Source organism: Podarcis pityusensis (assembly GCF_964106645.2).
Source record: "Podarcis pityusensis genome assembly, chromosome: 5".
Classification (NCBI taxonomy): Eukaryota; Metazoa; Chordata; class Lepidosauria; order Squamata; family Lacertidae; genus Podarcis; species Podarcis pityusensis.
Window position 1 is genome coordinate 70,458,614 of NC_138032.1, and position 24,802 is coordinate 70,483,415.

The window sequence follows — 24,802 nt, forward strand, 5'->3', positions numbered from 1 at the left end:
ACAACTTATACCGATAAACAAGGAAAAGGTCCATAAACATTTAATATATGCTGCCTATTGGCATGTATATACACACATGCGTTCTCTCTCTCTTCTCTCTGTGTGTGTTTGGAAAATAAAATCTCCCAGCAGCTGTGGGCTCAGCTTCAGAAAATTTCCCAGGAGCCACTTCATGCTGCCATGTCTCAGCAGGATGGCATCATAATAGGTGTTGCCTACGGGGCAGGGAACATTGCGGGTTAGCAGAGTCTAACAACACCACTTTGCAATTCTATAAGGCCTTTCATCTGAGGATTTCAAAGCACTGAACAAACATTAATTAAGCCTCAAAACACCCCTGTGAGGAAGGTGAGGGATGAATGGGGATGCCTGCATTAATTAGCTACTGTTTCTAACACAATCTGAAGATGATGGGAGGCAGGGGGCTTTAATGCAGAGAGGGGTCCTAAAATCAGACCTGTAGGCAATATCAGCTTCGCTCCGCATGGAGGCTGGGAACTTGCTCTCTGGATTTCCAGCGCTGGGTGGAGTGGGCAGCACCAAAAGCAAATATGTCAAAGCTGGGGACTTCTCAGCTTCCTGCTTTAGTAAGTGCAACAAACAGCAGGTTTGTGCCATGGAAAAAAAAGCTGCACTTACTAATTCCGGTGCGTCAAGCTTCTATTAAAGGCACCAGGCTGTTCCTCTCCCTTCGGCGTGTGGCAACCATAGTTAGGATCACTTTGGTTTTTATTCGGTTTCTGAATTCCACACTGCACAAATGCATCTACTGGTAGCTAAATGGCCATTGTCGAAGAGGAAAAAGCTGCTTCTAGCAAGGGAGATTGGAAGTGAGGAAACAGGTGCCCTGTTTCCCATGCTCCAAATCACCCGCTTGGGTTTTCTCCCTCTGTGCAATTTCAAATGTCGGAGAAAACACACACATTTGAAACCCCCCAAAGGAAGGAAAGCTATGAGGGGTAATATGGAGTGGGGAAAAATGGGGAAAGGTAGTCATAAATTCAGTTCTCTACATTTTGCAGCAATTTGCAGTCGTTTGTTTATTTGCTTGTTTTAAAATCATCATGAAAATTCCTCAGCATTTTAGCGTAACTTCCGCCTAATGAACACGTTTTTGCATGCAGTTTCATTTTTGTGCATACTTTCCTCTGATATATTCATTTTGGTAAACACTGTGTATTTAACTATTATCTCTTTCATAAAAGTTATACACTGCATCCCTGTAAAAAAGAAAGAAAGAAAGAGAAACCCAAAGCGGTTGCTAAATTCAGATCAGTGTGAAGTTCGAAGAACAGCCATTTTCAGTTTGCATATTGCTTCAGAAACCTGCAGATTTGATAGATTTGGCTTTGAGTGCATAAAATTTATGCTCAATCCCTAGCCTCCACAAAGCAACAGCAGACAGAGTAGTCAGCAGACAGAGTTCATGCTGGCATGAAGAAACAGGTGTACGTTATCCCAGTGTGGAAGCAGGATGCCCTTGGTAAGTTTGCATGGCAAGCCTGTGCTTTTATGCTCTTGGAAATTCCATTTTTTCGATATGGCACAGTTTGCTTTAGCAATACACATGCGCTTCCCACCACACGGTTTTGTTGTGTGCAACTCCATGGGGAAAAACTGGAGCCTGGAGAACACTGGCAGAGTTGTGGGTGTGGTCTGGTCCTGATGGGATTCCTTGGCTCAGTTGTCTGGCGCAGCATCCCAAAACATGCATACAAAAGACTCCAGTCCCTACTTCCTTTGACTCCCTGCGGCCTCCCTTTTGGTATTGAGTCCATGCTGCTAATCTGGACCTGTAACCCAAGTCCCACTGAACAGTGTGCCTTTATTTTCCACAGCAAAGTGTCTCTTTGTGTTATGATGGTGGTGGCAACACCAGGTGATGTCGTAAGGAAGGCTCTATCTGTCTCTGTCTCCCTTGGAGACAATGGCTTAGCTCGGAGAAGGCAGGGGACATGAAATGGGTGGTTTCCCCACTATAATTTGCTCGAGCTGTGAAACGTATGGCAGCAGGCACCAATCCACAAATGAGCCTGTTTATATATTTCTTCTAGAGGAAGCGTAGGGGAACAGGTGAGAGTTGTGCTTCAGACTTTCCTTCCACATGCACTGTGGGAAAAAATGCCTTCTGAGGTGCCTGCCAACCCCAGGATGGTGCTTATGGGGCCAATTCACACAATATACAGCAGCAAGCATAGCAGGAAGCTGCAGCCAACCCTGGCTCTTGGAAGCAATGCACCTCCTTGGGACACATGTTTTCAAACATCAGTTGCATCCACACATAACATGCCCAGGGAGCAATAGGTCTCACACTTCTGTTATTGGGCCAAATGGCAGTTTCTACTTGGTGGTTTCAAGTTCCAGTTGGAATGCCCGGCTCCGGCTTCTGCTTTCCACACCATTTCCCTGTAACATCAAAATGGTGAGATCCCCCAAGACTGAAATTATGTCACTTTAGATATTACCCCAGAGTACCAGCTCAGTTGGGCTCCCCTTTTGCCTGTGCCTTTATAATATCTGAGCAGGTTTCGAGTTGCTGGTATAGAGGGAATGATGTGTAGCACCATCCCTGACCCCAGCATGGCACACAAACCCAAACTTATGAGTTTGGTGCATGTAAGGCCTTAGCAGGAAGCCTGCTAGATGGAATAAGGAGCTACTGTGCCAATCGTTCCCCTTTGTGAAAAGCAGCATTCTGGTGAATGTTTCTGCTGCCACTGAAAGGAGTGAGCAAATGCAAATCATAATGGCACCTGAACATGGGGTAAATTGAACAGAATTTTATGGAGAGAACAGGGACACTTGCCAGTGAAAATGACATGTGTGTGTTTATAATCTGCAATTCCATCCTACCTTGACTGCTAGGTGCATTCTCAGAACCCCAGCTCTCTCTGTGGTCACATCCACACAATACATTTCCAGCACATTTAAACACACATTTAAAGCACTTGGCTCTCCACCCCCCAAGCCAGAAAATATGGGAACTGTTAAGGGTGTTGGGAACTATAGCTCTGCAAGAAATAGGCTGTGGTTCTCAGGATTCTTTGAGCAAAGCCTAGTGCTCTAAATGTGTGTTTAAATGTATGGTACGGATGTGACCTGTAAATGCTTTGTATATGTAAGCTGTGTACATAGGAATGGAGGAGTGAATGTTGTTTATTCTCCCCAGCACCCATCTTGGTCTCTAATGCTTACTAATACTCCCAGTCTTTTGGTTACTAATGCTCTGACATTCTGATGGGAAACAATTGCAGGAGAGGGGATTTTTAATGCCTCTTCTGCAGATATATGGCTTGTGGCTAGGTGACAGTTACTATAAATATAGTACCACAGATAGGCCAAGGATTTGAGTGAGGAGAAATACTTTACGTCGGTGCCTTTATTTTTAAACAGTGTTGCTGTTGTTGTTGTTGTTGTTGTCGGGTTCTTCTTTTTTTAAAAAAAAAACACATTCCATCCCATTGTTACATTCTACGTCTTCCGTCTTTTACAAGTCGAGAGAGCTAGCTGCAGACATCTGCAAATAAGTCACTGGGAAACAGATGTTGTGGGTAATCCGGATCAAGAACATCAGATTAAAATGTGTAATAATGCATCCCATCAAATATGCTGTGCACTAACCATTTTCCTGCTTCAAGTCTGAGAAAAAAAGCGACTCTCTGGAAGAGGGTGGGGTGGGGTGGGGAGGAGGAAGAGTGGCTTTCCCTTCTTTTAGTTCCCTTTCTGCCCTGCCCATCCTGCTAAGGAATGGATTTCTGACCTAGCAACATTGTCTTCTGTAGCTGTCCTTCGTTAGCAAGACGCTGTAACAAAAAGAAAAGAGCTAACAGAAAAAGAATGTAGGACATGGCCTCCCATTTATGACAGCTTGATCATAGGAACAAAGGGGTTTGCCTCATATGCAGTCAGGCCATCAGGCCATCAGGCCATCTGGCTCAGTATAATCTACACCAAGGTTTCTCCAGTTGTTTTTTGGACTACAATTCCCATCATCCATGACCACTTGTCCTGCCAGCTAGGGATGATGGGAGTTGTAGTCCAAAGACAGCTGGAGACCCAAGTTTGGGAGAGCCTGGTTTACATTACCTGGCAGCAACTTCCCAGAATTTTATTCAGGAGTGTCTTCCAGCTGTGCCTAGAGATGCTGAGGACCAAACCTGGGTCCTTCTGCAAGCAAAGCAGATGCTCTCCCACTGAGCTGCAATCTTTCTCTGAGATTTATATTGTCTTGAGAGTCCTAGGTATTACTGGAAACCTAGGGCATCTTTCACAAACTGCTGAGAGAGTGATGGCACAGAAGTGATTAGCTCCATAACATGCTGCTTAGAGGGGACCAAGTCAAGGAGAAATAAACTCTACAGTGGACTTGACCGCAACAAAAAAATTAAGTCGAACTTCCTTGTTATGTGACTATATTACTAACTGCTTTGTTATCTGCTGAAAGGGGGCTCATGCTTGTCTATGTCTAGGGTTGCCATGTGACCCAAATCACCACATTTTGCTTGCGTTGTACCGCCTATCTGGGACGCTATCTGGCCCAGAGTCTCAGTATGCACTTAAAAGCTCTTGCAGATTTGGAGATAGGAGCAAAAATGTGAAAGCTGTGTTGTGCCCTGTCAAAACAAGCCTGCTCCTGCCTCTGAGCACACACGCATGTAACTGCTAGTTGCCCGTTAATTGGGTATATACCCATGTGATACAGGAGCAACCGCATCAGAGACAATGGGACACATCGTCTGGCTGCATCTCTCCCCCAAACGCTTCACTGTTGTCGGAGAAGAATGCCTAAGCAGATCCTGGCAGGAGCCAATAGGCAGGTGAATGAGACGCTTCCTCTGAACCCTTCTCCAACTTTTTGAGGTGGTTGCCAAGGGCAGGCACAAAGCAACTGGTAGGCAGTGCAACAATGAATGTGCCCAGTTTGCATTATTAGCAAGTGATTTGCATAATACACAAAGCTCATTGCCCAGTTCTGGGCAAAAGCACTTGTTAGCCTTCCTCCAGCGCTCCCAGTTTCTTTCTTTCGCAAAGGGTAGGTACCTTAAGAAACTGATTCTGGGAAGACAGGACTATTTCTCAAGCCCGCTTCTTGCTCCATCTCAGTCTGGTATTGGTTTTGCAGTGCATTGTGTCTGGCGGCGTTGCGTTTCTCCATCCCATCCTGGAAAACTCATGGCACCAGGGTGATGGCGAAGTCGAAACCATTGCAAAGAGGGGAAAGCATGGGAGTGTGCAAATGCCTCTGCAGAGGAGGTAACCTGGCAGAAGGGAGTGTTGCACTTTTTGTCCTTTAGAGCTGGTCGCTGAACATGTTAGTGAGGCAAGAAGGGGCTTGTCATCACAGAGAAAGCTCCCAAATCACCAGAAGTAGAAGGGAGCTCTGAGCTGTGTTGTCTTTTGATACGTGTCATGTATTGAGCTACTTTCTCCTTCCCTCACTCCTGGCTCCCTGCTTCTCATCTGTTGCCCTCTCTCTCTCTTTCATTTCCTTTCTCCACCCCTCAGAGCAGCCCTGGAGGAGATGCCCCGCTTTCTCTATCTCTCTTTTCTTTTCTATGACACCCCTTGCTGAGGGAATTGTCCCGTGTGCTGAATAGGGCCAGGCGAAAGGGGGACGGAGGCCCTGACCCATGGATGCTAGCCATGCAAAAACACAGTGTAGGGCAAAACAATCAGCACTTCACAGCTACAGAGGGCCTTTGTCATCCTTTAGCTTTCGCTCAATAGCTGTGCGTGTGATGAGAGCGAGCCAGTGTGGAAAGATTTGGTGAGTTGGGGAAGAAGAATATAACTTTCTATTCTTTTTTATTCTTATTTTATCACCTCTCCCCTCCTAACCCCGTTATTTATCTGCAAAGAAATGACGCCAAAAATTCAGCAAAGGTTAATAAAAAAAAAAGACTTCTCCCTTTTTCCGCGGCTTTTCAAAGTTGGGAGATAGGAAGCCACATGAATCCACTTTCTGGTGATGCCTGAAAACGAGCTCAATAGCGCGATCGCAGGGTGTCTGCCGAGTCGTGCATTATTAAGTCCCATACATTATTAAGCCCTAGTCATGTTAGGCAGTCATTGTTCTAGTCCTGAAGGAAGACAAGGAGAGGGAACAATTTCTTTTGACTCAGCGGAACAGTTTATTATCTTGGAAACTCAAGTTATTAACCCTAGCACATGGTGTTGCTTTATTTCGGCACAATGAGGAGAGGGGGCCCATGGCTGTGGTGTAGGGGTCTTTTTTCTGACAGTTGCTGAGAAATAGATCTGCTGTGTTTTTGCACTCGGTATTTAAGTAGGAAAATCCCACCGAGTTCAAATAGGGTAGGAACCTGGTGCCACTTGTCTTTCCTTCTAAACTCTGCATTTGCTTCGAGTCGGAGGTTGTTCAAACACGGCGCTTTCGTTTCTGCTTAGACCGCTATTCGGCATTTAGCGTTCATTAGCTAACCCTATAAGTTGTTGTCTTGCTAGGGAAGTCCATTTATCTCTCCGGCGAATGGATGAGCACTGCCAGCAGAGCTACCCAGGGGCAACTTTCTGAGGGCTGGGTGGGGCTAGAGGCTAAAAGGGGTAGGCAACAAATATAAATGTCACCTTTAGTCTCTATAAAGGTGACTATAAAGACTCATGCACTCTTCTCTCTAACTTTCATCCAGGCAAGCAGGAGGCATTGTCAGAATTCAAAGACACATTCCAGGCAGGCAGAAACACTACGAGTTTGAAGCAGGGCAAGTGAGTACAGTGGTACCTCAGGTTACAGACACTTCAGGTTACAGACTCCGCTAATCCAGAAATAGTACCTCGGGTTAAGAACTTTGCTTCAGGATGAGAACAGAAATCGTGCTCCGGTGGCGCGGCAGCAGCAGGAGGCCCCATTAGCTAAAGTGGTGCTTCAGGTTAAGAACAGTTTCAGTTTAAGAATGGACCTCCCGAACGAATTAAGTACATAACCTGAGGTACCACTGTAGTGGAGGGAAAGAGGTCCAAGGGTCGCATAGGAACACAAGAATGCTGCAGTACAATTGCTGACAGGAGTGTAGCACCTGTGCTCAGAGAACTACACTGGTTGCCATCTGGCTACTGGGTCAAATTAAAGGCCTTATTATTAGCATATAAAGCCCTCAACAACTTGGAAGCAGTTTACCTATGAGATTGCTTTAACCCACATGCGTCCACTATGCACGTGGGTGGAACTGGCACTTCTACAGGTGACACAGACTACCTGCTCTGTGTCTCATTGTGTGGTAGCACCTACACTTTGGAACCCCCTGCCTATTGAGATCAAGCAGGCCACCTTCACAGTACTCTTTTTGGTGCCTGCTAAAAACATTATTGTTTAGACAAGCCTTCCTATAGAAACTTAGAATTGTAGAGTTGGAAGATATCCCAAGGTCCATCTAGACCAGTGTTTCCCACACTGGGTTTTTTGGACTACGCTTCCCATCGTCCCTGACCTCTGGGTCCTGTTAGCTAGGGATGATGGGAGTTCTAGTCCAAACACAGCTGGAGACCCAAGTTTGGAAAACACTGATCTAGACCAGGCATCCCCAACCTTTGGCCCTCCAGATGTTTTGGCCTACAACTCCCATGATCCCTAGCTAACAGACCAGTGGTCAGGGATGATGGGAATTGTAGTCCAAAACATCTGGAGGGCCAAAGGTTGGGGATGCCTGGTCTAGACCAACCCCCTGCAATGCAGGAATCTTTTGCCCAACATGGGACTCAAACCCAAGACCCAAAGAACAAGAGCCTCATGCTGTACCAACTGTCCCCAGATGCTTAGAAAGTTAAGGTAATTTTAATCTGCTTTAGTATTTTAGCTTTTGCATGTTTCAAAGTATGGCTGTGATCCCCCCCCCCCCCGATTTTATTGGGGGGCGTTGTAAACTGCTTTGAGGAAAAATTTTTACAATCAAGTAGTCTATAAATTTTATGAAACAGGAAAAAAATAAAATGTTTGGAGGCAAAGTGACTTATCAAGTAAATAAACAAACATAAAGTTGGGCCTGAGAACACAGGATTGCCCTGACAGAGGTGAGGATGTGTTTTTATTCTCCCAGAACTGCACTGTCATGAGGTGACCCACAATCAGATTCCCTGACTGCCACAGGCTTGTGTCCTTGCAGGACTTTGCCCTTCATTCTTGATGTCTTTGATTCGGTACATATTTTTGTGTTCATGCAGTTACACCATTTTGAGGGTGTGGGGAGACAGAGAGAGAGAGAGAGAGAGAGAGAGAGAGAGAGAGAGAGAGAGAGAGAGAGAGTTAGTTCCAAGGGCTGAATGATGACAAGGCAGACATTACTTTCTTGGTTATCTGACTGAAATTACAGAATGTTGCGGTGACTTCTTCAGATCAGGACAGAAGCGCTCTGAATGAGCGCGTCCCTCTGTGGCCTACAATACTTGATAGTGTGTGTCACCTCAAATAGTTTTATGGTGTACGTCTGAAAAAGCACAGGGAGTGATTGGCGTGTGTGTGTGTGTGTGTGTGTGTGTGTGTGTGTATCAGAATCTCTCTCATTCTCCAAGCATGTTCTTTGCAACCTCAATTGCCATAGAATAGAGCACAAAGAGAACAGAGGTCTAGCCCTCTGTGTGTTTGTGTGAAAGCATATCTCAGTGCGTATATGTATGTGTGTCTGTGCACACACTGGTCGAGGGACAAAGAAAACTTGGTGGGGGCCAGATTCATGGAAAGATTAAAAGGACGATCCTTTGGATGAATTCAGGTTGAAATTGCAATTGATTATATTGCAGACTACATCTCCCCCCCCCCCAATATATTTTCACTGTTGCTGCATTCCTTAAAGCTTTTTCTCATGAGAAATTTCTGCGCTTCCCCAACACTGCACTGCAGGTTCTGCTCTGTGCAGTATTTTCAGACCAGGCCTACCCAACTCACAACCCACCAGCTATGCCTTGTGCCGGACTAGGAACTTGACCACATCCCTGCTTTTGTAGTTCCCAGCAGGTAGCAGGCAAGGGCTTTGTAGGGCCATGGGCAAACGTGACTAATGTTTGACTTGTTAGGTTGCAAGCTGTGCAGGTGTGGTCTGGGTGCCCTGCACCTGCTCTGCTTTTTGTTTTGTTTTCGTTTTGCCATCCTTTCCCCCACTCCTTCTGACAATCTCTCTTCTCCTTCGTGCTACTTCCAATGTATTTTAAAAGGCATGGGCCAATGGTATGTTCCCCGCTAAACCAGCTGAAAATAACAGGTTGTTGAATGGGACCCATAAACTATCTGCTGTTGGTGGGAGAGACGGATTCCATCTCTTCATAAGGGGTTGCCCACTGTGACAACTGCTCCCCCCCCCAAAAAAAAACACCATCAGCTTTCGTTTGATGCCGGATTTTGTTTTATTTTTTCCTTCATGCAAGGCCCCCTTAACAGAGATTGCTTCTTGCTTTTCCTCCCCCCACCCCCATGAAGAAAAGCCAAGACCATCAATCCCTTCGCCTACAATGCAACTTGTGTGAAAGAGAAAGAGGCTGTTTTGTGTGCATTGCAACCCTCCCCCCCAAAAAACTCCAAAATAATAAATGGGGTTTTCCCCCCACTGAGAGCATCAGCTGAGTGGTGAAAATGCAAGAGGTTTCCCATGCGGTGGGTGGTCAGGCTGGCTGGAATGAGCAAGGGTTGGGAACGAGGGGTCTGAAAGGCTGTTTTGATTACTTATGATAAATGTGCTCTGCGTGTTACTTCCCCCCACCTCCCCTCCCCAAAAAACATCCTTCGTTCTCCAGCCCAACATCTCTTTCTCTCCCCCCGCCCGTGATTCACTTGGACACCAGCTTGCACAACCTGCAAGGCAGAGGCAATTTTTTCCCCTCGCCCCCGTTGTCACTTCTATTATCCATCTAGTGCTTCATCTGTTTTACACAGCATTATTGGACCAGGCAGTATTTAGTGTTTTAGGTGTTTGTTTTGGTTTTTTGAAGAAAAAAGGCAACCATTGCTGCCTCCTCGATAACCTTTGGTCAGCTTAAGGTCCTGAGCAGCAGCCAATTATTATTTTGTTTTAACAGGGGCATGTTTTTAAACGAAAAAGCCTGGGGAGCTGACTGCCCTGTTTGGCAGTGATTTTTAATAGCTTTACTATGAACTGAGCAAGGGCATGAAGGGCTAATAGCATTGGCACATGCGAAGAGCCCTCCTGAGCCAGCCCAAAGACCCATTTGGTACAGCCTCCTGTTCTCACAGATACCTATAGGAAGCCCCAAAGCACTGCCTCAGTGCAACGTCGCTCTCCCCACTTGTGAGTTCCAGCAACTAGTGTAACATAGGCATGTGCTTTCCAACAGTGGAGTGGAACCTAAATGCCATGTTCAGTAGACATTGATAGCCTTGTCCTCCATAAGTGAGTCTGATCCTCTTTTATGTTCTCACATTAGAAGACTGGTGCTCATTCCAGAGCAGAAATGGTGCCTTATCTCAAGAGTCCATGCCATGCTTTCCGGGGAACCATTCTAGATTCTCATCAATCCCTATTTAGTAGCTTGCTCTCTCTTCCTGTGGTCCAAAGGGAGTTTTGAACAGATAGAAATGTTAAGAGAAGGATCCAGATCACCAAGGGGGAAGGAAAACCATAATTGGGAATGAACCCACAAGCCCACAATTTTCTCCAAATTAAGTTCTGACTCATCTGTGATTTTCTCCATTCGAAAAAGAGAGAGAGCACAGAACCCCAACTTCTGATGACCAGATAGCCTTAATTATAATCAGCAAAGAAGCAGCAAGTGTCTAGTTGGCTAAAGAAAATGGCCTTGATTTCCTTTGGATTAATAGTGAGCGTTTGACATACCCCCGCAGGAGGCTGTTCTTATTGCCTTGTGCAAAAGTGGAGCAGTCTGTCACCTACTTCTTTTTTCTTTTCCTGCTAGGCGAAACAAGTGAGCAGGCTATTTCAAGTGACTTTCTGCACCCATATTTCATGGCAATGTGTGCTGGTTTTAGTCCTTTTGTGGGGTAGCATCAACATGCAGGAAGCTGTCGCATTTTGAAGGCGAGTCAGGACTTGGAGATAAAATTATTTAAGGAAAATTCTACATTTTTTCCTGATAGCTATGTGAATAAACTCTTGTTTGCAAATGGACCTCCTCTCTTCCACAGGTCTCAGGAGAGTATTCATGAGTGTCAAGGAATAGGTGCAAGAAGGAACAGCCCACACAAATACCATAAACTATAGTCTCTAGATTACCAGTTTTCTTTCTTTCTTTCTCTTTCTTTCTTTCTTTCGGAAGCATTTAGCCCTTGTAGAACCCAATATATGTGGCAAAATATGGAGGCACTCTTCCGCTCATTTGTTTGTGAGAAACCAGCTTGCTCCTGCCTTTCAGTGTGTTAGCCAATGAAAGAATTCATAGTAATTACTGACATTTAGAAAAGCCAATTAGCCAAAGAGAAGCCTAGAGTGAAACGTCCATTGTCTATAGAAGGAACTTCTTGGTTAATTTTTAAGCCTTTCATGCTGCTCTACCTAGTGGAGAAGTGATTGCTCCCTAATAAAAAAAGATTCAGACATCCAGAAATCTAGAGTAGTTGAGTTTGTATACATTTTAAAAAATTACCTTGTCAGTGCCAAAGCAGATTAAGCCTATCATTATTATACCTATAAAACAGAGAGTGTGGGCAGTTACCCAGTAGTGTTAAACTATTTTGCTGGGGGAAAGCAGGCTTTTGAGTACTGCATACTAACCTGGGGTGTTGTCCTGTGGACATTCATGATAGCATTGGCAGATCAAGTGTCCCAAAATAGTGAGGTGCTATGAAGCTGCAAGAAACCCAGACTAATTAAATGCACTCCTTTTTATGGTTCCAGACCTTGCATTTTAAACATTAGTTAGTGCAAAGGTGAGGAGTGTCTGACTTGCTCTATGTTCTTACAGTTCTGTAGCACCCTGTTGTAATAAAAGTTCAACCTTATATGTTTTATAAATAGTAGTAAATGTAGGATTCTTCTCTTTCAAACTTCATCTGTCTCGCAGTGCAGTATCAATCTTTCCCTCTTCCCCTCCCACAATCTGAGCATCTAAGTCAACCTTACCCAGGCTATCACTTCCGTCATCCCTGCCCACTGGTCCTGCTTGCTGGGGATTCTTAGTTCCACAATATCTGGAGGGCACAAAGTGTGAATTCATTGTAACTCCAATGTTTCATGCAAACATTTTGAACGCTTTAAGTAAAATGTGCCACCTCAGGCAAGAACTAGAGATTACAGAAGTTGTGGGGGGTGCTGTCCTAACCAGCAGCCCTGCGGTTCATTCTCCTCAGCCCCATAACATCTAGGGTCATGACATTGCAATGTTGCAAGCGTTGTCTGCGCTTCATTGATTGCCTGATACAGACTCAGGGAAATTTACAGCACAACGATGTTGCAACATGCATTGAGTAACCCAGATGTTAACATGGGGTGGGGAGGTGTTGCTGCTGTTTTCGATAGCAGCCCCCAGCACCATCCTGACACATCCTGACATTCCAGGCTCTGTGAGCCTTGTTCTCTGGGACCAATACAGCAGCTAACACTGAGAAAAGCAGCAAAGAGTTTGCTCTGCGAAGTGCCACGTATTGAGCAAGGCGCTTCTGAAATACGGGGCATCCATTATGTCCGATGGAGCTGTCATGTTCAGGAATAAGGGACATCCCTTTAGCTGAGGGGCATCTTTCAGCATGAGCTCAGGTGCCCTGAGTTAGAGGCTGACAATGAAGGAATGTCAGGAGCTGGAAGATGAATTGTGCTCTCCTTCCAGATGTCTCTTCCATGGCAGAGGTGCGGGCATTTTTCCTTTGCAAAGTGCTGTGAGGTTAGTCCTCTATCCTGGGGTTTAAATCGGATGCTATGTGCACGCACACACACACACACACATGCCAGCAACAACATAAAAACTCCAGCAACAGAAACACATCAGCACAAGCAAACAGCAACGAGAAAACTTAATTGGTAGCTTCAGGCCTGTGTTACAACCCTGGCCAGGGATAATATATCTTTAAGTACTTGTAATCTTTTGAAATTCCCCTCAGCCCAGCCTGAGAGAGGACGTGGAGATTACCAAAGGGGCGGAGGGAGAGGAGTGACTTGGGGGAGAAGAACTTTGCCAGACGCACTTTAAGAGACTAATGGATTTCTAATGTTTACATTCTTTATATACAAACCTGCTTTATAAATGATCGTGGCATTATAGCTGTAAAACAAAGTCATAAAAACAGCCTGCAGCTCAGGCATAGAGCATAAATGCCTTTTTCCTCAGGCAGATGAAGGAGAGGCAGAGTGGAGAGCAATCAATATTTATGGGCCTTATCTGTGTTTCCGTGGTGCAGTCAGGGAGATGGCGCATAGGCTTAGGTATGTTACCAACCTCTGGGGTTGGCCCTGAGACTTTTTCCCACAACCACCACTTCCTGATAGGTGCCTGTGGCATGTCTGGAACCACATATGCCAAGAGTCACTTATGGAGTTCCCTTGCTTTGATGACCACAACCACTTTTTCCTCTTTTCCCCTGGGCCAGAGGACATTTATTTATTAGTGTATTTTATCACAGTTATATCCTGCCTTTCATCCACCATGGTCCCCAAGGTGGTGCACATGTGGCTCCCATCCAGGGCCTAACCAGACCTGGACCTGCTTAGCTTCAGCAAGGTGGTAGACTCCCATGCCTTCAGACCAGACCCTGGGATTTGCGTCACCATCTGATTCCATTTTATTGTCTGAGGCCCAATTGCCAAATACAGCTATTAGATAGTTGTGGTTGCAGCATCATCTGCAAAAAACCATCTGAGGTGTTCTAGAAGGTTGTTCTGTTGATCAACCACGTGCATTATTTCTTAGCTGCCTGTTTGCTGGGTTCAAAAACATAAGACAGTTGATTCAAAAAATGGTTTTGATTTAGAAAAATCATTCAAGTTGCCCCATCTGTTTTAAAAGCATGGTGCTTAATTTTGGTCCTGGCTAATGATATTTTGGGAAATATTTGAGATATGGCAGTACAGGCTGCTTTGAGCCCAAATTGTGCCCAGAATATTCACAAGCAATTTTTTTTTTTTTTTTGGGGGGGGGGACCTTATTTATAACAAAACCTTCACAACTTAGCTTATTCTCATTGGACCAGAGAATTCTGATGATCCTGGCTTTTGTCAAACTTGAATGCTAGCTATTTTCTCTGCTAAGGGCATTCTCTTCTGTTTTGGGGGTTGTCGTTGTTTGTGCTTGTGTGTGTGAATGGTTTTTATTCAAAGCTCAAACAACAGGCGGTCAGAGAGAACAATCTGTAATCACCACTCTGCTGTCTTTAAGCTATGGGACCTACACTGCAGGGCATTTTATTCCAAATGATCATCTTGGACTTGAGCCTTTTTCAATTTTAGCTCCAGAAAGGCCCATTCATCACAAAACCATCATCTTGCCTGCCCTGCAACTTCCTGCCTCCTCCGTTCCGCTCTGGGACGCTCCTGGGTACCCAGCGAACTGCTTTGGGCTGCAGCTGTGCAAAGGCTCACAAGGGCTCGCCAGGAGGACATTGTGTGCCCTAATTACACTCTGCATCCCTGTGCAATTGGTTGGGTGCTGAGAAAATTACAGACCTGCAAATGAAATTAGGAAGGGGATGCCTGGCAGCAGCAGCAGCAGCAGCAGCAGCAGCAAAGAAACCAGGGAGCATGAGAGAGAAAGAGAGATTAGCCTGGAGTTTAATTCGTTGTTTCCAAAAGAGCAGTTAATGGATTATGACAAATGTCCTACTGCTTTCCCTAGTGCTGTGTTAAAATGGAAATGGAAAGTCAATTTTCCTAAATGGATTTTAAATGGCCAGCCTTGTGTGTGTGCATGTTTGTGTGTGTGTATTTTCACAGGCTGATTTCCCCCCCCCCCCGCCCTCAGGATACATCTCTGGCATCTGGCTTCCTTGGGCCTAATCATTATTTCCCTTCGGGGTTTGTTTTCTAAAGGACTCAAAATGGCAGGCCCTGGTGATTTGTGGGCAATCTCAAGATTGAAGATTGGCTGGTACTTAATTTGGGTTGTAGGGTTGCCATATGTCCTCTTTTCCATGGGTATGTAAAACGAGAGTCGTCATAGCGATCCATAGTTAAAAGCAGAAGTTGGCACATGTGTCCTCTTTTTTGCTCTTCAAAATATGGCAACTCTACTACCAATGCATTTCCCTTTAGTCCAATCTCACAAGTTCAATCTGTACCATGGGATCCACTTTTCAGCTATTAAAATATACGCCCATCTTCGTTCTCCTTTTCTCCTGCTCTCTTTCTTCCATTCTTGCCTTTCTGACTTTCTCTTCTTTACTTAATTCTTTCTTTATTTAAGAAATAACCCCCCCCCCCTTTTAAAAAGGTGTGTATGTGAATGATTGTGCATCTCAATTGTGTGGCATGACCCAGCAGCTGAAGGCAATATATTCTCCAAGACCTCATTTCTTCTGTGTAACTTGGAAGCTCATCCCCAAGACTGCCTAGATTTGCCTGGTATCTTTCAATCCTAGATTTTTGCTTCATTGCAACTGTTTGTTTACTTTTGGTCTTTATCCTGCAGTGCCCAGGAAGACCCTTGGCAGTGCCAAGCAGGCTGGACGCAAAGCATGCTTGAACCATGCAACATCATAGGAACACCATGCTTGCCTTAGCTCTGCCAGTACTCAGAGGGTTTAATAGCAGCACACAGTGCCTAGCGTGTGTGTGTGTGTGTGTGTGTGTGTGTGTGAGAGAGAGAGAGAGAGAGAGAGAGAGAGAAATATGGTGCAGTTGGCAGGCAGGGTCGATCTGTGTTGTAATCCCTTTCAAAATTGCTACAGCCTAGTGGAGAATGTTCTCTGAATATGAAATGCTTATTACTTATATTCTGTCCTATATTCTATACTTAAGAGGCTTTTCCCCACTCTTCATCCTTCAGGGCTGCCCATCTCAGAGGAATATCCCCTGGAGTATCTCCCCCTACATACTCTCTTCTGTGTATGCAGCTGCCCTTTCCCAAGAGTCTGAGTACATATATCTCCTCAGGGCTCAAAGCCAGGAGCGAAGCACCCAGACCTGGGTGCCCTGTGTCTCCCAGGGCCTGCCAGTCTGGCTCCAGTTTTATCATGCAACTCTCACTGTATTGCTAAGTGACTGGAGTGCAGTCGAGATCCCTGCCATGTGGCTGTAACACATGAAGGATGCAATCCTACCTCCACTTGGCAGTAATATGTTTAGCATCTGTATGATGCTTTAGGAAAGGGGCAGGCAACTTTTTCTTTTGTTGAAGATCTCATTCTCTCAGGGGTAATCTGACACGGGCCGCATGCCAGCGATGGGTCAACATTTCAAGCAAGCTATCGATCTGCTTCCTTTCCTGGTCAGGCACCACAAGTTCATATCCCATAAACATATATATATGACATTGGGGTTTTATTTTAATTTTGCCCTAGTGCGCACTGTGCTTCTACTGAATTGTAGTTGCCATTTTAATGCACGTTTACTCAGTTTTGAAAGATCGTTTTGGAGCACTTCACAACCTGTTTTTGTTCTTACCACCCTCAACAGTTTGGTGTCATCAGCAAACTTTGTCCTATCATTGCTCACTCATAACTCTACATCATTTATGAAGAAGTTTAAAAAAACCCCAATGTCATATATATATGTTTATGGGATATGGGTCCCAACACTGATCTTTGTAGGAACCCATGTCCTTTGTGAGAACTGTCCATTTACCCCTACTTTATGTTTTCTGTTCTTTAACCAGTTACCAGGGAAGATTCAGAAGGGCATCGGGGGCTACCTAAAATAAAGTTGACCCCCCATAGCTCTGGATTGTCCACCTGTGCTTTAGGACATCCAAATACTTTATATCTCATTAATCCTGCAGGGTGGTATCCCCATACTGTTGATTGGAGGAGGAAGGTGGCTGAGCAATAGTGTCTTGTCTGAAGCCATCTATATGGTCCATGGCAGAACCAGAGACTTCCAGATTCTATCTCTTTCCCACAGTGTTATAGTAGCTTTCATGACTTGCCCGTGAGTAACCTATATTGAAGTCCATGGGATTTAGTTATGAGCAAGCATATGTAAATGGGTCTTCAAATAGTACGCTTTGCTGGTTCTGTAGAAATTGTCCCACTCAGAAGTATGCTTCCTTGCTTGCATCTCTGTTAAGGATTGGTGTCCCAAGAGAAAGGAAGTGACAATGACCTGGTTCAGCTATGATATTCTTGACCCAGTAAACCATGCAGCATTGCACTGAGAACAATAGTTGTGTTTGCACTCTCTATCCTCTCTTTCTTTTCCCTTGAGTGCCTTAATGCAAGAATCCCAAACGAGGAAACAGTAGTTACTACAGTCCTTGCTTGTAAACCACAGGGTATATATCTGAATTGGGCCAATGACTATGGGGGTAAGAATAAAGGAAGCTGCAACTGACAAGGAGTCAAAAAGTTATGAAATTCAGGTTGTTGTCCATCAGACACCGTTCTTTCAAAGCCAAGAACTGATGTCGGGTTATGAGGTCTGCATTGCTGCTTGAAGCACGGGCAGCTAAATTTCTCACATTTCTCCTCTTTCATTGCAGGGAGTGAGTATGGAGAGGTGCTTCCAGATTCCTTCCCATCAGCCCCTGCAGAGTCCCTTCCCCATTTCCTACTGGAGCCACAAGATTCCTACATTGTGAAGAACAAGCCAGTGGAACTGATCTGCAGAGCCAACCCTGCCACCCAGATTTACTTCAAGTGCAATGGCGAGTGGGTGAACCAGAACGATCACATCATCACAGAGAGCTTGGACGAAATCACAGGTGAGAAGGCTTAGAGAATCGAACCATCTCTCAGGCCCCCCCGGGACCAGACCTACTACTAGGTAGAGTTAGGCAGCTGCCTCAGACAGCACATTTTGGAGATCAGGGAGTGGCAGTGCGGAAGTTAGAGGACAGAACTGTATTTGCCACAGGGCCTGCCTACACCATAAGCCAGCCTAAATTAGCCCCCTAGGTTAGCCTGCTGCCTTCAGGTGCAGAGGAGAGGACTGTTCCATTGCCAGTACTGAAGAAAGATACCTTCACCTCAGACACCAAAATATCCTGGGCCGGCTCTATGTGTCAGCTCTACTCTTCTTTTCTACCCATCAAGCATGAGATTTTATATCTTAGATTTTTGTTTCTCCATTGAGGCATATGCCGCAGAGCACGTCCCCATATGTTATATAATATATTTTTTTAAAAATACGTTGACTTGCCTTCTTTTGATAGCTGAGAATTAAAACTGACAAAAGTTCTCCTAGCCTGTCTCTCATTCAGAGCAGTTCTGGGACGCTTGGTCAGAGGAAGAGCACTGGGCCAAAGCAAGTGATTTCTCTCTCTCTCTCCAAACTCCTGTCTCTATGAAAGCTTAGCAGTGGTTCCTCAGTGAGGAGACCAGACACGGTGGCCAAGCCTTTCTGACAATCATCTTGTGCACCAGTGTTGCCCCCTGAAATGAGCAGCACCTGATAATGTTGGGTGTGTTTCAGGGTAGTGGTCTTCAGCTGGTGGGTCAAGACCTGCCTTTGGGTCATAGCCTTATCTAAAGTAGAACAGCACAAAAGCAGAGCAACTCTAAAGGTAAAGGTAAAGGGACCCCTGACCATTAGGTCTAGTCGCGGAAGACTCTAGGGATGCCACACTCATCTCGCTTTATTGGCCCAGGGAGCCGGCGTACAGCTTCTGGATCATGTGGCCAGCATGATTAAGCCGCTTCTGGCGAACCAGAGCAGCACACAGAAACTCTGTTTACCTTCCCACCACAGCAGTACCTATTTATCTACTTGCACTTGACATGCTTTCGAACTGCTAGGTTGGCAGGAGCTGGGACCGAGCAACAAGAGCTCACCCCATCTTGGGGATTTGAACCGCCGACCTTCTAATCGGCAAGCCCTAGGCTCTGTGGCGGGTGGCGTTGTGGGTTAAACCACAGAGCAACTCTACCACCATAGAAATATATGGCGTGAGACATAGAGGTAGACATAGACACAGATGGATCTGCAATTGTTTTTTGGGGTTAAAGGAGGGTCCCAGGTCTGAAAAGATTGACAGATACTGTTCTAGGGGACGCACTCAGCTCATGAATTGGCCTGGCCAGCTCTCTCTCTCTAAAAGGAACCCCCAGAATCATCTGCAGTTCACATGGTTCTCTGAAAGCAGACTAATATAGAAAGGTTTTCCTGGAGGTAAAATGTCTGCAAGCCAGAGTAGTAGTAATGTACTACACCCGATTGTTTAGATAAGCCCTTGATAACACTGAATCATGGTGTAATTAATTTCAACATCCTATTAGGGCGAATTGTATCAACATGTCTGTGGTGGAAGAAACAAAGTCCCACTCTTAACGTGCAAATTCATGCTAGTATTTAATAACAACTCTTTAGGCATATTTTCATTAGATTTTCCAGTAAAGTGTTTCACAAGAGGTTCTTAAGAAAATCACATAATCTTAAAAGTGAGGGTTGGTAAAATTCTGTCATGGATCAGAAACTTGCTAAGAACAAGAAAGCAAGCAGTAGGGAAGCGTAGTCAATTTTTACTGTGGCAAGAGGTTAGCAGTAGGTTCCCCACAAGAATCCAGACTGAAAGTTCAGTTTTATGCTGAGATGCTGCTGAGGATTTTCAAGGATTTTACAGCCATCCTCCAGCAGCCTTCTGTTGTGAACTTGAATGGGGCTAGCCCACCAAAGTGAATGATTTATAGATTGTTGCCTCAGGACGTTAGAAGCCTTGCTGCGATTGAACTTCATAGAACCGGGTCTCCTTGGCTTTGTGACAGACAGATCCTCAGATAACTCGCACTGGTTCAAATTCAGTTCAAGGGTATTGTGCCCACACCTGATCAGTGCCAGGAGAAATTGAGTCTTAGTCTTGTTTGAAACAAGCTCATCAGGCGATGTCCCAGTACCAAGCTTCATCATTTAAGTCATGGAGTCCTAGCACAACCCTGGAAATGGGCTACATGTGCATGGAATTGGCTTACCCCCAAACTAGCACTGACTGTCCCTGTAACCTGCTTGTGGGCTTCCCAGAGGGACCTGACTTTCCACTGCCAGAAACATGATGTGACGAGGTGGGCCTTTGATCTGATCCAGGATTGCTAGTCTTATGTTCTTATACTTTTTGAAATACAGTAAGGGATCCTGTATTGGCTATATCTTCATACCAACTTTTCTGATCAATTCTAGCATACTAAAATCTAGAGAGAGAGATCTCTTTCTTTCTCTCTCTTTCTTTATTTCTCTCTCTCTCTCTCTCTCTCTCTCTCTCTCTCTCTCTCTCTCTCCACACACACGGGCAAACTAGACATGGTTAGGCAGATGTGAAAGATTCTGGTAGGCCTCAGTTTAAGTACTTGTTCCATACCGATCCAGGGCTGAAGTACTATTTTTCTCTGACTTCAGGCGATGGAGCAAATGTTAAGTAATATTTAATCTTAGCTTTCAAAAATCTCCGCCATTTCTCTTGTAACAAAAAACACTTGTCACCACTTCAGCTGATAACCCCTCAGCCATCTCATGTTTAAAACAGGTCTGAAAATATCTTAACATTCACCTGCCTCTCTCTCCCCAACCCCGTCTTAAAGTTGCTTAATATGCCCCCCCCCCCCTTATTGTGGACAAGTGGTTCCACAAAAGAGGGGAATATTCAGCCCAGCTTGATCCTAAGTCATGTTCTGCTTAGAGCACTTCTCTAGATTTTCCTCAGTCATGGATGAAGAGTCTTCGAGATCCATTGTGAAAAGGGAGTCACTAGTAGAAGGGCCAGACCTGTAAACAAAATGGTCCAGATGAGGTTTTTAGGGTTTGGGTCATTTTGTTAAGTGAGGAAATATTCTAAACAACAGAGGTAGCTAAATGGGTGGCATAATCTGGGATGGATTTTAATACAGTGCCAACTACTTATAAATAGCATTATAACTTCTGCCCATTAAAACTACTCTTGTCAGTTTCACTCCAAGAACTCATTACAAGGTCGCTCATTGTATGGTTTCCACCTGAGGGCATTTTCTGCTCCTTTAGAATGTAAGAAAAGCTCCTTAGTATGCTAATTGCTTCAGCAGTGTAATAGCACATGGTAAATCTTCTGAGGTGCTTAGTGTGGGTACTGATGACACTTTGACAACCTAGGCCTGATCAGTTCGTTGTGGCCAAGCACTGAATTTACACACGTCAGAAACAGAGTCAACTTATGACCAGTTCAGAAAAGTGTGTGACCTGCACCACCATAATTTAAATCTCATGAAATCATCTCTGAGGGCTGATTTCGCAGCCTATGTTTTCTGGCCAAAGGATAGTTTCTGTGAGCAATGAGCAATCCCTGCACCCTTAGAAATGCAGGACGGCTTTTGACATATCACCTACCTACACAGTCAGCTTCACATTTAGCTGCTTCCCCCCACCCCCATTACTTACCAGCAATGGAACTTGGGTGCTATGCTGAAGATGCAAATATAACCTGCCCTGTTGCCCTAGATAAGATCCATTTTGGAAATGGCAAACAAGTACCAACAGCCAACTTGCAGAGGAGACTGAGAGGGTGGCTGGTTGCACTTATTGGTAAATGTCTTATACTGCTGAGTGTGCATCCTTGCCAGGGGACAGGCTTGATTAAACAGGTGTGGCCATCTTGGTAATTTCAGAGAGGTGTTGCTAATTCCATTACATGATCCTTCATCCTTGTGGTGCCTTCTTGTTTTTCCTCACTCCTGCTCCCCAACCCTTTTGTTTGGGAGGTGCTGTAGCTCAGCAGCGGAGCCCGTACCTTGCAGGCAAACAGTCCCAGGTTCAGGCTCCGGCGTCGCCAAACAGGGCTGGGAAAGAATCCTGCCGGTCCATGTGGACATCACTGAGCTAGATGTAGCAACATTCAGACTCAGTATTGGGCATCCTCCTTCATTGACACATCAGCGGCCATCACTTTTATTTCTAAGTTTGTGCAAGCATCAAACAAAATGGTCTTCTATGCGTGCTGTACTTTAATTGTTAGAGTTCTGCCCTCTTTGTGTATTGAAGTGGCCCCTTGCAAATGCATGTACGTACATCCACGCTGAAATTTTAAAAAAGCAGAGCAGTGGTGGCAGGTATATTAGCAGCAGTGGCCAACATGGGGGGAAGAGGTTCTGGGATAGCAGTGGGTAGTGGGACCAGAGGTTTAAAAGATTTGGTTCTCTGCAAGCAAGGACTCCTACCCTACCCCCCTGTTAACTGTGGAAACCGTTCTAGAGACCTGCAGTGTGAAAGACAAAAAAGGTCACCATAAGCATGTATAATGCACTCACATGCACGAAGAATGATCGCAGGAGAAGAGTCCATGCACACACATGGAGACGTGTTTCCGTGTGCTTAATATTTGATAAGTTCCCTACATTCCACAGAAACAAAACTCTAATAGTCAATTTGAGCTGGTGCATTTGCAAGATTCCCCAATGAATCCATGCAATTTCTCCACAAGAGAATGGCCTGGTTCACATGCAACACCAAGCCAAACTATGTCATAGCATAGTAGTCCCAATCCTTTCAGAGCCAGGGCCCAAAAATGCATTTGAGAGACTCATTTGTTGATTTTCCTTTGCCATATGTTTGCATGGTGGTGATGCTGCTGTTGTGACCCACCTTAGATCAGGCCACGGTAGTGGGTCCCAACCCACCAACAACCAGTGGTTTTGCATGAATGAGCAAGCATGGGGTACCCAGCATGAGAATTTTTTTCCTCCCCTCCCCCCATCTCAGTCCTACTGTTGCCATATTACCCAGAGCAAAAAGCCATGGTTTGGCTTAGTGTTGTGCATGAAACCAGGTTTATGGTTTGTCTCACCCCAAAAAAATCATGAGTGGTACGCCAAGAACAAACTGTAGTATTATGTATGAACTGGGCCAGTGTCTTGTAAAAACTCCCCACCTTCTTAGTCGTGCTGATAGGGATCTTGCAAGAGGTTGTCTATACAGTGGTACCTCGGGTTACAGAGGCTTCAGGTTACAGATGCTTCAGGTTACAGATGCTTCAGGTTACAGACTAAGAACTTTGCTTCAGGATGAGAACAGAAATCGTGCTCCGGCGGCATGGCGGCAGCAGGAGGCCCCATTAACTAAAGTGGTACCTCAGGTTAAGAACAGTTTCAGGTTAAGAACAGACCTCCAGAACGAATTAAGTTCTTAACCCGAGGTACCACTGTATTGGGTGTTTGTTTGTTTGTTTGTTTGTTTGTTTGTTTGTTTTAAGAAAAAGCCATGGTATGAATTGGGCTCCCATCATCTTCTTTTTCATTAGCGAGAAATGGTTGCAATGTATATTATTAACAGGCAGAAAATATTTCTTTTCTTCCCCTTTCTCTCTTTTTCTCTCTCTCTCCCTCTCCCATTTGCTCAGTGCAATCTCTCTTTGTAAAACAATTTTAAATGAATATATAACTGTAATTAAAGCTTCCATTAAACAAGTCCGCGCTGCACTGTTGAACTCACGCAAAAAGTCCACATTAAATGCCTTCGAGGGCTAAATTATTTAATTAGGATTGAGGTTGCCAGCATGAATAGCAAATGGATTTGCAACAGGCGGGCAAGAGGCTTTAATGTCCCAGGAGGCCACTTGCCACACATTCCTGCCATCCTGCCTGCGCTACCATCACACCAGCAAAAGGAGCGAGACATGTTAGGATGTGATCCACAGGCACTGTATAGCAAAGGAGAAAGTTGGAGGAATTAATATTTTTTAAATATTTTAACTGGTTACCATTCCATCCTTCTCAAAGGACTTGGCGTAGGGAGCCACACACACAATCATACCATTTCTACTTTACATTCAGAATTCAAGAAGCACTTAATTGTCAAAAAAAAAAGTAAGTCTTGTCCTCGGGTTGCAGGTAGGGAAGGAGGGGAATTTAAATTCCGTTCACATTTATAGGTGAACCTGCCTAACTTGCCGTTTCCCAAACATTACTCGGACTGAAATGCCGCCACCCTTCTTCAAAATGCACACTTCTCCAAATTTTGCAACCAATGTGTATAGAAATGCATCTACTAGGACAAAGCATGAATAAAATGCATGCGTTATTAGTGCAAATAGCACACAAGAGTGTGTTCTTGTCAGTGATCAGTTGAAACTGACCCATTTGCCAATTTCCAGTTGCCCAGTCCCAGGCGTGCAGGAGGGCGGAGCCAGCTGGCCACCTCAGCATCTCGCTGGCTCGGTCGCCACCCAACTTGCAGCGCAGAGCCGCCCACAGCAGAAAAGCCCGCCACAGCACTCCAACCGAGAGGCGGGCTCTTCCCTGGACTCAACTCTCAGGCCCCGGACTCTTGGCCTGGTGCCCCCTAGAGCCCAGCTCCCAGGTGCCCCGCACCCCTAGCACCTATTGGTAAGACGGCCCTGCATACATGGTTCTCCCACTCCCATTTTATCCTCACAACAACCCTATAGTGACTGGTCCCACATCACCCAGTGAACTTCATGACCAAATGGGAATTTGAACCCAGGTTTCCCAAGTACTTTCTTCCAAAAGCTGGGACTTCGGATAGTTGCTGAGTCTTAGGAGAGAATGAGAGAACACTGTGACTATATCCTGCAGATTTAAACGGGTTTAACGAGCAATCTTGTCTTTCAAGAGAATTCTGGGAATTGTAGTTTGGTGAAGAGGGTTGAGATCTCCAGATTCTCAGTAGCAGCACCAGGCTATAACAGACATGCCCTCTTCCCCGGGGAATTCAGTGAGGAGTGTTCAGTGATCTCTGAACAGACTAATGCATTCAGGCTACAATTTGCAATATTCTTTGGTGAGAAAACCAGGGAAGAGCACCAGAAAGGGTTTGAGGTAAACATACTT

At 45.1% G+C, this 24,802-nt stretch overlaps 1 protein-coding gene across 3 annotated transcripts in view; it reads left to right on the forward strand.

Moving 5' to 3' along the window:
• Window positions 1-24,802, forward strand: part of UNC5B (unc-5 netrin receptor B) — a 166,440-nt gene that overhangs the window by 95,446 nt on the left and 46,192 nt on the right. For all 3 annotated transcript variants that reach the window (XR_013986109.1, XM_081004668.1, XM_081004669.1), the window contains exon 2: window positions 17,542-17,763. Coding sequence is in view for 2 of the 3 variants with exons in the window: in XM_081004668.1 (XP_080860794.1) it covers window positions 17,542-17,763 (222 nt within the window). In the remaining variant the exon portion in view is untranslated. The remainder of the gene's footprint in view (window positions 1-17,541; window positions 17,764-24,802) is intronic.